The sequence below is a fragment of the Abramis brama genome (genome assembly GCF_963993115.1).
Source record: "Abramis brama genome assembly, chromosome: 8".
In the NCBI taxonomy this organism is placed as follows: Eukaryota; Metazoa; Chordata; class Actinopteri; order Cypriniformes; family Leuciscidae; genus Abramis; species Abramis brama.
The window spans coordinates 1,417,569-1,431,411 of NC_139970.1; the positions used below are offsets into that span (position 1 = coordinate 1,417,569).

The 13,843-nt window shown below is 47.7% G+C and overlaps 1 protein-coding gene across 1 annotated transcript in view; it reads right to left on the bottom strand.

Moving 5' to 3' along the window:
- Positions 1 to 13,843, bottom strand: part of LOC311088041 (E3 SUMO-protein ligase RanBP2-like) — a 210,478-nt gene that overhangs the window by 67,135 nt on the left and 129,500 nt on the right. The window contains exons 18-19 of the mRNA XM_084121678.1: positions 13,668 to 13,720; positions 9,501 to 13,545 (exon numbers count right to left, since the gene is read on the bottom strand). Coding sequence (XP_083977804.1) covers positions 9,501 to 13,545; positions 13,668 to 13,720 — 4,098 coding nt within the window. The remainder of the gene's footprint in view (positions 1 to 9,500; positions 13,546 to 13,667; positions 13,721 to 13,843) is intronic.

Here is a 13,843-nt window from a genome sequence, read left to right on the forward strand (position 1 = left end):
AGAGTCTGCACACACACACACACTCTCCATCAGAGTCTGCACACACACACACACACACACACTCCATCAGAGTCTGCAAACACACACACTCTCCATCAGAGTCTACGAACACACACTCTCCATCAGAGTCTGCAAACACACACACTCTCCATCAGAGTCTGCAAACACACACTCTCCATCAGAGTCTGCAAACACACACACTCCATCAGAGTCTGCACACACACACTCTCCATCAGAGTCTGCAAACACACACACACTCTCCATCAGAGTCTGCAAACACACACTCTCCATCAGAGTCTGCACACACACACTCTCCATCAGAGTCTGCAAACACACACACACTCTCCATCAGAGTCTGCAAACACACACTCTCCATCAGAGTCTGCAAACACACACACTCCATCAGAGTCTGCACACACACACACACTCTCCATCAGAGTCTGCAAACACACACTCTCCATCAGAGTCTGCAGACACACACTCTCCATCAGAGTCTGCAAATACACACTGTCCATCAGAGTCTGCAAACACACACTCTCCATCAGAGTCTGCACACACACACTCTCCATCAGAGTCTGCAAACACACACTCTCCATCAGAGTCTGCACACACACACTCTCCATCAGAGTCTGCACACACACACTCTCCATCAGAGTCTGCAAACACACACTCTCCATCAGAGTCTGCAAACACACACACTCCATCAGAGTCTGCACACACACACACACTCTCCATCAGAGTCTGCAAACACACACTCTCCATCAGAGTCTGCAGACACACACTCTCCATCAGAGTCTGCAAATACACACTGTCCATCAGAGTCTGCAAACACACACTCCCCATCAGAGTCTGCACACACACACTCTCCATCAGAGTCTGCAAACACACACTGTCCATCAGAGTCTGCAAACACACAATCTCCATCAGAGTCTGCACACACACACTCTCCATCAGAGTCTGCAAACACACACTCTCCATCAGAGTCTGCAAACACACACACACACTCTCCATCAGAGTCTGCACACACACACACACACACTCTCCATCAGAGTCTGCAAACACACACTCTCCATCAGAGTCTGCAAACACACACTCTCCATCAGAGTCTGCAAACACACACACACACTCTCCATCAGAGTCTGCAAACACACACACACACTCTCCATCAGAGTCTGCACACACACACACACACACACACACTCCATCAGAGTCTGCACACACACACACACACACTCTCCATCAGAGTCTGCAAACACACACTGTCCATCAGAGTCTGCAAACACACACTGTCCATCAGAGTCTGCAAACACACACTCTCCATCAGAGTCTGCAAACACACACACTCTCCATCAGAGTCTGCACACACACACACACACACACTCTCCAGAGTCTGCAAACACACACTCTCCATCAGAGTCTGCAAACACACACTCTCCATCAGAGTCTGCGAACACACACTCTCCATCAGAGTCTGCACACACACACTCTCCATCAGAGTCTGCACACACACTCTCCAGAGTCTGCAAACACACACTCTCTGCAAACACACACTCTCCATCAGAGTCTGCAAACACACACTCTCCATCAGTCTGCAAACACACACTCTCTCCATCAGAGTCTGCAAACACACACACTCTCCATCAGAGTCTGCAAACACACACTCTCCATCAGAGTCTGCAGACACACACACTCTCCATCAGAGTCTGCAAACACACACACACACACTCTCCATCAGAGTCTGCACACACACACTCTCCATCAGAGTCTGCAAACACACACACTCTCCATCAGAGTCTGCAGACACACACACACACACACTCTCCATCAGAGTCTGCACACACACACTTTCCATCAGAGTCTGCAGACACACACACTCTCCATCAGAGTCTGCAGACACACACTCTCTGCAAACACACACTCTCCATCAGAGTCTGCAAACACACACTCTCTGCAAACACACACTCTCCATCAGTCTGCAAACACACACACTCTCCATCAGAGTCTGCAGACACACACTCTCTGCAAACACACACTCTCCATCAGAGTCTGCAAACACACACACTCTCCATCAGAGTCTGCAGACACACACACACACACACTCTCCATCAGAGTCTGCACACACACACTTTCCATCAGAGTCTGCAGACACACACACTCTGCAAACACACACTCTCCATCAGAGTCTGCAAACACACACTCTCTGCAAACACACACTCTCCATCAGTCTGCAAACACACACACTCTCCATCAGAGTCTGCAGACACACACACACACACTCTCCATCAGAGTCTGCACACACACACTCTCCATCAGAGTCTGCAGACACACACACTCTCCATCAGAGTCTTCAAACACACACTCTCCATCAGAGTCTGCAAACACACACTCTTCATCAGAGTCTGCACACACACACTCCATCAGAGTCTGCAGACACACACACTCTCCATCAGAGTCTGCAGACACACACACTCTCCATCAGAGTCTGCAAACACACACACTCTCCATCAGAGTCTGCAAACACACACTCTCCAGAGTCTGCAAACACACACTCTCTGCAAACACACACTCTCCATCAGAGTCTGCAAACACACACACTCTCCATCAGAGTCTGCAAACACACACACTCTCCATCAGAGTCTGCACACACACACACACACACACTCTCCATCAGAGTCTGCAAACACACACTCTCCATCAGATTCTGCAAACACACACTCTCCATCAGAGTCTGCAAACACACACTCTCCATCAGAGTCTGCACACACACACTCTCCATCAGAGTCTGCAAACACACACACACTCTCCATCAGAGTCTGCAAACACACACTCTCCATCAGAGTCTGCACACACACACTCTCCATCAGAGTCTGCAAACACACACACACTCTCCATCAGAGTCTGCAAACACACACTCTCCATCAGAGTCTGCAAACACACACTCTCCATCAGAGTCTGCACACACACACTCTCCATCAGAGTCTGCAAACACACACTCTCCATCAGAGTCTGCGAACACACACTCTCCATCAGAGTCTGCACACACACACTCTCCATCAGAGTCTGCACACACACTCTCCAGAGTCTGCAAACACACACTCTCTGCAAACACACACTCTCCATCAGAGTCTGCAAACACACACTCTCCATCAGTCTGCAAACACACACACTCTCCATCAGAGTCTGCAGACACACACACACACACTCTCCATCAGAGTCTGCACACACACACTCTCCATCAGAGTCTGCAAACACACACACTCTCCATCAGAGTCTGCAGACACACACACACACACACTCTCCATCAGAGTCTGCACACACACACTTTCCATCAGAGTCTGCAGACACACACACTCTCCATCAGAGTCTGCAGACACACACTCTCTGCAAACACACACTCTCCATCAGAGTCTGCAAACACACACTCTCTGCAAACACACACTCTCCATCAGTCTGCAAACACACACACTCTCCATCAGAGTCTGCAGACACACACTCTCTGCAAACACACACTCTCCATCAGAGTCTGCAAACACACACACTCTCCATCAGAGTCTGCAGACACACACACACACACACTCTCCATCAGAGTCTGCACACACACACTTTCCATCAGAGTCTGCAGACACACACACTCTGCAAACACACACTCTCCATCAGAGTCTGCAAACACACACTCTCTGCAAACACACACTCTCCATCAGTCTGCAAACACACACACTCTCCATCAGAGTCTGCAGACACACACACACACACTCTCCATCAGAGTCTGCACACACACACTCTCCATCAGAGTCTGCAGACACACACACTCTCCATCAGAGTCTTCAAACACACACTCTCCATCAGAGTCTGCAAACACACACTCTTCATCAGAGTCTGCACACACACACTCCATCAGAGTCTGCAGACACACACACTCTCCATCAGAGTCTGCAGACACACACACTCTCCATCAGAGTCTGCAAACACACACACTCTCCATCAGAGTCTGCAAACACACACTCTCCAGAGTCTGCAAACACACACTCTCTGCAAACACACACTCTCCATCAGAGTCTGCAAACACACACACTCTCCATCAGAGTCTGCAAACACACACACTCTCCATCAGAGTCTGCAAACACACACACTCTCCATCAGAGTCTGCACACACACACACACACACACTCTCCATCAGAGTCTGCAAACACACACTCTCCATCAGATTCTGCAAACACACACTCTCCATCAGAGTCTGCAAACACACACTCTCCATCAGAGTCTGCACACACACACTCTCCATCAGAGTCTGCAAACACACACACACTCTCCATCAGAGTCTGCAAACACACACTCTCCATCAGAGTCTGCACACACACACTCTCCATCAGAGTCTGCAAACACACACACACTCTCCATCAGAGTCTGCAAACACACACTCTCCATCAGAGTCTGCAAACACACACTCTCCATCAGAGTCTGCACACACACACTCTCCATCAGAGTCTGCAAACACACACACACTCTCCATCAGAGTCTGCACACACACACACACACTCTCCATCAGAGTCTGCACAAACACAAACACACACTCTCCATCAGAGTCTGCAAACACACACACTCTCCATCAGAGTCTGCAAACACACACACTCTCCATCAGAGTCTGCAAACACACACACTCTCCATCAGAGTCTGCAAACACACACTCTCCATCAGAGTCTGCACACACACACTCTCCATCAGAGTCTGCACACACTCACTCTCCATCAGAGTCTGCACACACACTCTCCATCAGAGTCTGCAAACACACACTCTCTGCAAACACACACTCTCCATCAGAGTCTGCAAACACACACTCTCCATCAGAGACTGCAAACACACACACTCTCCATCAGAGTCTGCAGACACACACTCTCTGCAAACACACACTCTCCATCAGTCTGCAAACACACACACTCTCCATCAGAGTCTGCAGACACACACACACTCTCTGCAAACACACACTCTCCATCAGAGTCTGCAGACACACACTCTCCATCAGAGTCTGCACACACACACACACACTCCATCAGAGTCTGCAAACACACACACTCTCCATCAGAGTCTGCAGACACACACTCTCCATCAGAGTCTGCAAACACACACTCTCCATCAGAGTCTGCAAACACACACTCTCCATCAGAGTCTGCACACACACACTCTCCATCAGAGTCTGCAAACACACACTCTCCATCAGAGTCTGCAAACACACACACTCTCCATCAGAGTCTGCAAACACACACTCTCCATCAGAGTCTGCACACACACACACACTCTCCATCAGAGTCTGCACACACACACACACACACACACACACACTCCATCAGAGTCTGCACACACACACACTCTCCATCAGAGTCTACGAACACACACACTCTCTCCATCAGAGTCTGCAAACACACACTCTCCATCAGAGTCTGCACACACACACTCTCCATCAGAGTCTGCAAACACACACTCTCCATCAGAGTCTGCACACACACACACACACTCTCCATCAGAGTCTGCACACACACACACACACACTCCAACAGAGTCTGCACACACACACACACACTCCATCAGAGTCTGCAAACACACACACTCTCTCCATCAGAGTCTGCAAACACACACTCTCCATCAGAGTCTGCACACACACACACACTCTCCATCAGAGTCTGCACACACACACACACACACACTCCATCAGAGTCTGCAAACACACACACTCTCCATCAGAGTCTACGAACACACACTCTCCATCAGAGTCTGCAAACACACACACTCTCCATCAGAGTCTGCAAACACACACACACTCTCCATCAGAGTCTGCAAACACACACTCTCCATCAGAGTCTGCAAACACACACACTCCATCAGAGTCTACGAACACACACTCTCCATCAGAGTCTGCAAACACACACACTCTCCATCAGAGTCTGCAAACACACACACACTCTCCATCAGAGTCTGCAAACACACACTCTCCATCAGAGTCTGCAGACACACACTCTCCATCAGAGTCTGCAAACACACACTCTCCATCAGAGTCTGCAAATACACACACTCTCCATCAGAGTCTGCACACACACACACACACTCTCCATCAGAGTCTGCAAACACACACTGTCCATCAGAGTCTGCAAACACACACTCTCCATCAGAGTCTGCACACACACACTCTCCATCAGAGTCTGCAAACACACACTCTCCATCAGAGTCTGCACACACACACACACACTCTCCATCAGAGTCTGCAAACACACACTGTCCATCAGAGTCTGCAAACACACACTCTCCATCAGAGTCTGCACACACACACACACACACACTGTCCATCAGAGTCTGCAAACACACACTGTCCATCAGAGTCTGCAAACACACACTCTCCATCAGAGTCTGCAAACACACACTGTCCATCAGAGTCTGCAAACACACACTCTCCATCAGAGTCTGCACACACACACTCTCCATCAGAGTCTGCAAACACACACACTCTCCATCAGAGTCTGCACACACACACACACACTCTCCAGAGTCTGCAAACACACACTCTCCATCAGAGTCTGCAAACACACACTCTCCATCAGAGTCTGCACACACACACTCTCCATCAGTCTGCAAACACACACTCTCCATCAGAGTCTGCGAACACACACTCTCCATCAGAGTCTGCAAACACACACTCTCTGCAAACACACACTCTCCATCAGAGTCTGCAAACACACACTCTCCATCAGTCTGCAAACACACACACTCTCCATCAGAGTCTGCAGACACACACACACACACTCTCCATCAGAGTCTGCACACACACACTCTCCATCAGAGTCTGCAAACACACACACTCTCCATCAGAGTCTGCAGACACACACACACACACTCTCCATCAGAGTCTGCAGACACACACACTCTCCATCAGAGTCTGCAAACACACACTCTCCATCAGAGTCTGCACACACACTCTCCAGAGTCTGCAAACACACACTCTCTCCATCAGAGTCTGCAAACACACACTCTCCATCAGTCTGCAAACACACACTCTCCATCAGAGTCTGCAAACACACACTCTCCATCAGTCTGCAAACACACGCTCTCCATCAGAGTCTGCAAACACACACTCTCCATCAGTCTGCAAACACACACTCTCCATCAGAGTCTGCACACACACACTCTCCATCAGTCTGCAAACACACGCTCTCCATCAGAGTCTGCAAACACACACTCTCCATCAGTCTGCAAACACACACTCTCTCCATCAGAGTCTGCAAACACACACTCTCCATCAGTCTGCAAACACACGCTCTCCATCAGAGTCTGCAAACACACACTCTCCATCAGTCTGCAAACACACACTCTCCATCAGAGTCTGCACACACACACACTCTCCATTAGAGTCTGCAGACACACACACTCTCCATCAGAGTCTGCACACACACACACTCTCCATCAGAGTCTGCAGACACACACACTCTCCATCAGAGTCTGCACACACACACACACTCTCCATCAGAGTCTGCAAACACACACTCTCCATCAGAGTCTGCACACACACACTCTCCATCAGAGTCTACAAACACACACACACACTCTCCATCAGAGTCTGCAAACACACACTCTCCATCAGAGTCTGCAAACACACACTCTCCATCAGAGTCTGCAAACACACACTCTCCATCAGAGTCTGCAAACACACACTCTCCATCAGAGTCTGCAGACACACACACTCTCCATCAGAGTCTGCACACACACACACACTCTCCATCAGAGTCTGCAGACACACACACTCTCCATCAGAGTCTGCAAACACACACTCTCCATCAGAGTCTGCAAACACACACTCTCCATCAGAGTCTGCACACACACACTCTCCATCAGAGTCTGCACACACACACTCTCCATCAGAGTCTGCAAACACACACTCTCCATCAGAGTCTGCACACACACACTCTCCATTAGAGTCTGCAGACACACACACTCTCCATCAGAGTCTGCACACACACACACTCTCCATCAGAGTCTGCAGACACACACACTCCATCAGAGTCTGCACACACACACTCTCCATTAGAGTCTGCAGACACACACACTCTCCATCAGAGTCTGCAAACACACACTCTCCATCAGAGTCTGCAAACACACACTCTCCATCAGAGTCTGCACACACACACTCTCCATCAGAGTCTGCAAACACACACTCTCCATCAGAGTCTGCAAACACACACTCTCCATCAGAGTCTGCACACACACACTCTCCATTAGAGTCTGCAGACACACACACTCTCCATCAGAGTCTGCACACACACACACTCTCCATCAGAGTCTGCAGACACACACACTCTCCATCAGAGTCTGCACACACACACACTCTCCATCAGAGTCTGCAAACACACACTCTCCATCAGAGTCTGCACACACACACTCTCCATCAGAGTCTACAAACACACACACACACTCTCCATCAGAGTCTGCAAACACACACTCTCCATCAGAGTCTGCAAACACACACTCTCCATCAGAGTCTGCAAACACACACTCTCCATCAGAGTCTGCAAACACACACTCTCCATCAGAGTCTGCAGACACACACACTCTCCATCAGAGTCTGCACACACACACACACTCTCCATCAGAGTCTGCAGACACACACACTCTCCATCAGAGTCTGCAAACACACACTCTCCATCAGAGTCTGCAAACACACACTCTCCATCAGAGTCTGCAAACACACACTCTCCATCAGAGTCTGCACACACACACTCTCCATCAGAGTCTGCACACACACACTCTCCATCAGAGTCTGCAAACACACACTCTCCATCAGAGTCTGCACACACACACTCTCCATCAGAGTCTGCAAACACACACACTCTCCATCAGAGTCTGCAAACACACACACACTCTCCATCAGAGTCTGCACACACACACTCTCCATCAGAGTCTGCACACACACACTCTCCATCAGAGTCTGCAGACACACACACTCTCCATCAGAGTCTGCAAACACACACTCTCCATCAGAGTCTGCAGACACACACACACTCTCCATCAGAGTCTGCAAACACACACTCTCCATCAGAGTCTGCAAACACACACTCTCCATCAGAGTCTGCAAACACACACTCTCCATCAGAGTCTGCAGACACACACACACTCTCCATCAGAGTCTGCACACACACACTCTCCATCAGAGTCTGCACACACACACTCTCCATCAGAGTCTGCAGACACACACACTCTCCATCAGAGTCTGCAAACACACACTCTCCATCAGAGTCTGCAAACACACACACTCTCCATCAGAGTCTGCACACACACACTGAGATCTGTGATCTCATCTAAATCTTGATCAACCGAGGACTACTTGAAAAATTGCAGGGAGTAGGGTTGGAACTAAAACTACAGGGCAGAACCCCTCCGAGAACAGGGTTGGACATCCATGATCTTAACTAAGAGGTCTAAACAGTTTTATTCATAAACTATGGGCACAGAAGATAGCTTACTTGTTGGCACAACAGGCTCAAAGTACTGACCATCTCGCTCTTCCTCTTGCGATGCTTCTTGTTCATCATCTGTGCCAACAGAAGCCTGGCTCTGGTTCAGCTTAGATGGAGACATGGAGGGACTGAGAATAGGCAGAAAACTGGACGATTCGCCAAAATGGAACAAACTTTTTGCTACTGGATCAGGTTGCGAAGAGGTATTGCACACAGAAGAATTAGCATAGTTCTTGAGCGCTCCTTCTTGCAAATTGTAATTATCACATTCTAAAGCAGTTGTGGTGCTTTCAGAGTCTGTCTTGGAGCTGGAATTAATTCCTGTAAACAGCTGCTGGCCAGCCCCTGCAAAGCCTTTGAAAGTGGGATTCTCCTGGCCAAACTGAAAACTACCTTGTGAGCACGTTGCCAAGTCTGCAAAACTAAAAGAGTCAGGCTTACCGGTAAGGAGGGGATTATTATCGTGACTACCAGTGTCTACGGGCTCATCTGAGGAACTTGGGATTGCCTCTTTTTCCTTCTCTCTGTGAAGTTCAGCAATATTTTTCAGGAGGTGAGATGCAGATCCATTTTCTGACTGTCCATCTGATGCGTTTGCCTCAGATTCTGCAATGCCAAACTTGAAACCACCAGCGGGTACTGGCATGGAAAACGAAAAATTGGAACTGCTTGACTTTGTTTTTTCCTTTGCTGTAGAAGGAGCTGCACTGTTGCAGACAACACACACTGCAGATGTGGGAGTGTTTCTTACACAGCACACATCGCAGTCCCATTCACCCTTCTTCTTGGAAAACAGTGTTTCAAGATCCATTTCTTTGGATGAAACCTCAACAAACTTGAAACCTTCTGAGGATGCCTCAGATTCTGCAATGCCAAAGTTGAAACCACCAGCGGGTACTGGCATGGAGAATGAAAAATTGGAACTGCTTGACTTATCAGCCTGAGTTGTAGAGGACTCAACAAACTTGAAACCGTCTGAGGATGCTTTTTCCTTACTTGTACCAAACTGAAAAGCAGGACCTGGATTGAAATTGGCTGTAAATCCTGTTGCAGCAGGTTGCTTGCTAGAAATACCAAAACTGAATGAAAAAGAAGAACTTGATGGTGCAGTAGAGATCTTGCCTTTCATATTTGGGTTTGCTGCCTGACACGAGACACACTGCCTAGCTGTACCTTCATTTCTTGTCAGACAAGTGTCACAATCCCACTGTCCCTCTTTTTTACCAAACATGGCAGCTAACTCAGTGCTGCAGGGCGCTTTGCAAGAAACACATTCAGTTGCTGAAGCCTCATTCCTCACTAAGCAGGAGTCACAGTCCCATTGACCCTCTTTCTTGACAAACTGAGAGCCAAAACCAGAGCCAAAAGGGAGTGCTGGAGTTGCTGACACTTTCGCATGTTGTGGTGCTTTAGCCTGAATAGTTTTCTTATCAGCCTGAGCTGCAAGGTCAACAGATGTTACTGCAGCATCATTTGATCTAAATTGAAAAGAAACTGGTATTTGAGACCCAAATGCTAAGCCCTTTGAGCTGACATCGGTGTCTCCAGTAAGTCCAAAAGAAAAAGATTTGGCAGGAGGAGCCACATGCGCAGAGCCTTTGAGTTCCTCTACAGGTTTTTCCTTTGCCGTAGAAGGAGCTGCACTGTTGCAGGCAACACACACTGCAGAAGTGGGAGCGTTTCTTACACAGCACACATCGCAGTCCCATTCACCCTGCTTCTTGGAAAACAGTGTTTTAAGATCCATTTCTTTGGATGAAACTTGAGGCTTTGGAGTTTCACATTTCTTTTTCAACTGTTGGACATGTGGGGACTCTACAGGTTTTTCCTTTGCTGTAGAAGGAGCTGTACTGTTGCAGGCAACACACACTGCAGATGTGGGAGCGTTTCTTACACAGCACACATCGCAGTCCCATTCACCCTGCTTCTTGGAAAACAGTGTTTTAAGATCCATTTCTTTGGATGAAACTTGAGGCTTTGGAGTTTCACATTTATTTTTCAACTGTTGGACATGTGGGGACTCTACAGGTTTTTCCTTTGCTGTAGAAGGAGCTGTACTGTTGCAGACAACACACACTGCAGATGTGGGAGCGTTTCTTACACAGCACACATTGCAGTCCCATTCACCCTTCTTCTTGGAAAACAGTGTTTCAAGATCCATTTCCTTGGATGAAACCTCAACAAACTTGAAACCTTCTGAGGATGCCTCAGATTCTGCAATGCCAAACTTGAAACCACCAGCGGGTACTGGCATGGAGAATGAAAAATTTGAAATGTTTGACTTATCAGTCTGAGTTGTAGAGGACTCAACAAACTTGAAACCGTCTGAGGATGCTTTTTCCTTACTTGTACCAAACTGAAAAGCAGGACCTGGATTGAAATTGGCTTTAAATCCTGTTGCAGCAGGTTGCTTGCTAGAAATACCAAAACTGAATGAAAAAGAGGAACTTGATGGTGCAGTAGAGATCTTGCCCTTCATATTTGGGTTTGCTGCCTGACATGAGACACACTGCCTAGCTGTACCTTCATTTCTTACCAGGCAAGTGTCACAATCCCACTGTCCCTCTTTTTTACCAAACATGGCAGCTAACTCAGTGCTGCAGGGGGATTTGCAAGAAACACATTCAGTTGCTGAAGACTCATTCGGCACTAAGCAGGCATCACAGTCCCATTGACCCTCTTTCTTGACAAACTGAGAGCCAAAACCAGAGCCAAAAGGGAGTGCTGGAGTTGCTGACACTTTTGCATGATGTGGTGCATCAGCCTCAATAGTTTTCTTATCAGCCTGAGCTGCAAGGTCAGCAGATGTTACTGCAGCATCATTTGATCCAAATTGAAAAGAAACAGTTTTTTGAGACCCAAATGCTAAGCCCATTGAGCTGACATCAGTGTCTCCAGTAAGTCCAAAAGAAAAAGATTTGGCAGGAGGAGCCACAGGCGCAGAGCCTTTGAGTTCCTCTACAGGTTTTTCCTTTGCTGTAGAAGGAGCTGCACTGTTGCAGGCAACACACACTGCAGAAGTGGGAGCGTTTCTTACACAGCACACATCGCAGTCCCATTCACCCTGCTTCTTGGAAAACAGTGTTTTAAGATCCATTTCTTTGGATGAAACCTGAGGCTTTGGAGTTTCACATTTCTTTTTCAACTGTTGGCCATGTGGGGACTCTACAGGTTTTTCCTTTGCTGTAGAAGGAGCTGCACTGTTGCAGGCAACACACACTGCAGAAGTGGGAGCGTTTCTTACACAGCACACATCGCAGTCCCATTCACCCTGCTTCTTGGAAAACAGTGTTTTAAGATCCATTTCTTTGGATGAAACCTGAGGCTTTGGAGTTTCACATTTCTTTTTCAACTGTTGGCCATGTGGGGACTCTACAGGTTTTTCCTTTGCTGTAGAAGGAGCTGCACTGTTGCAGGCAACACACACTGCAGAAGTGGGAGCGTTTCTTACACAGCACACATCGCAGTCCCATTCACCCTGCTTCTTGGAAAACAGTGTTTTAAGATCCATTTCTTTGGATGAAACCTGAGGCTTTGGAGTTTCACATTTCTTTTTCAACTGTTGGCCATGTGGGGACTCTACAGGTTTTTCCTTTGCTGTAGAAGGAGCTGCACTGTTGCAGGCAACACACACTGCAGATGTGGGAGCGTTTCTTACACAGCACACATCGCAGTCCCATTCACCCTGCTTCTTGGAAAACAGTGTTTTAAGATCCCTTAATGACCCAGGACTCATCTTGGGGTCAACAGTCTTGTTTTCACTGCTCTTGGATGGCTGTGTGGATGTATCGACACATGGCTTAGTGAAATATCCAGGCTCTGGCAATGTTGGATTGACTGTAGGTTGAGGAAAATTGTGACCATAATACTCTTCACTGTACGGAGAGAGTAAGGATGTAGCTGGCGACTCAAACCGGATGGGAGCACCAAAGACCTGCTCTTGAGGATTTATGCATGCAGGAGTTGACTGAAGAGGTGGTGTGTGTGTTGATTGTTGGTAGGCATACATATGCTGCTGTGGAGGAAGACGATTCATCCCGTATACTGGGCCCTGCAAAGGTAAACAAACAATACTTTGATGTTGATTCTCTGTGCTTTTTCTTAGTTACTAAAAAGGTATAATATATATATTTTTAATATATATACACATTTACATGAAAATCACTCCACTACCTTTGTTGGTGTAACATTTGCAGCAGGGCATAGAAGATACTGTGAATTATATGCTGAAAGAAAAAAAAAAAAAGGGTTTTAATGATGTCTTAAATATTGTATACACAAGTGGTTCTCATTTTATTGTATGAGGATTGTAACCTTCAAGCTCAAATGGCACATACAAGCACCATAAA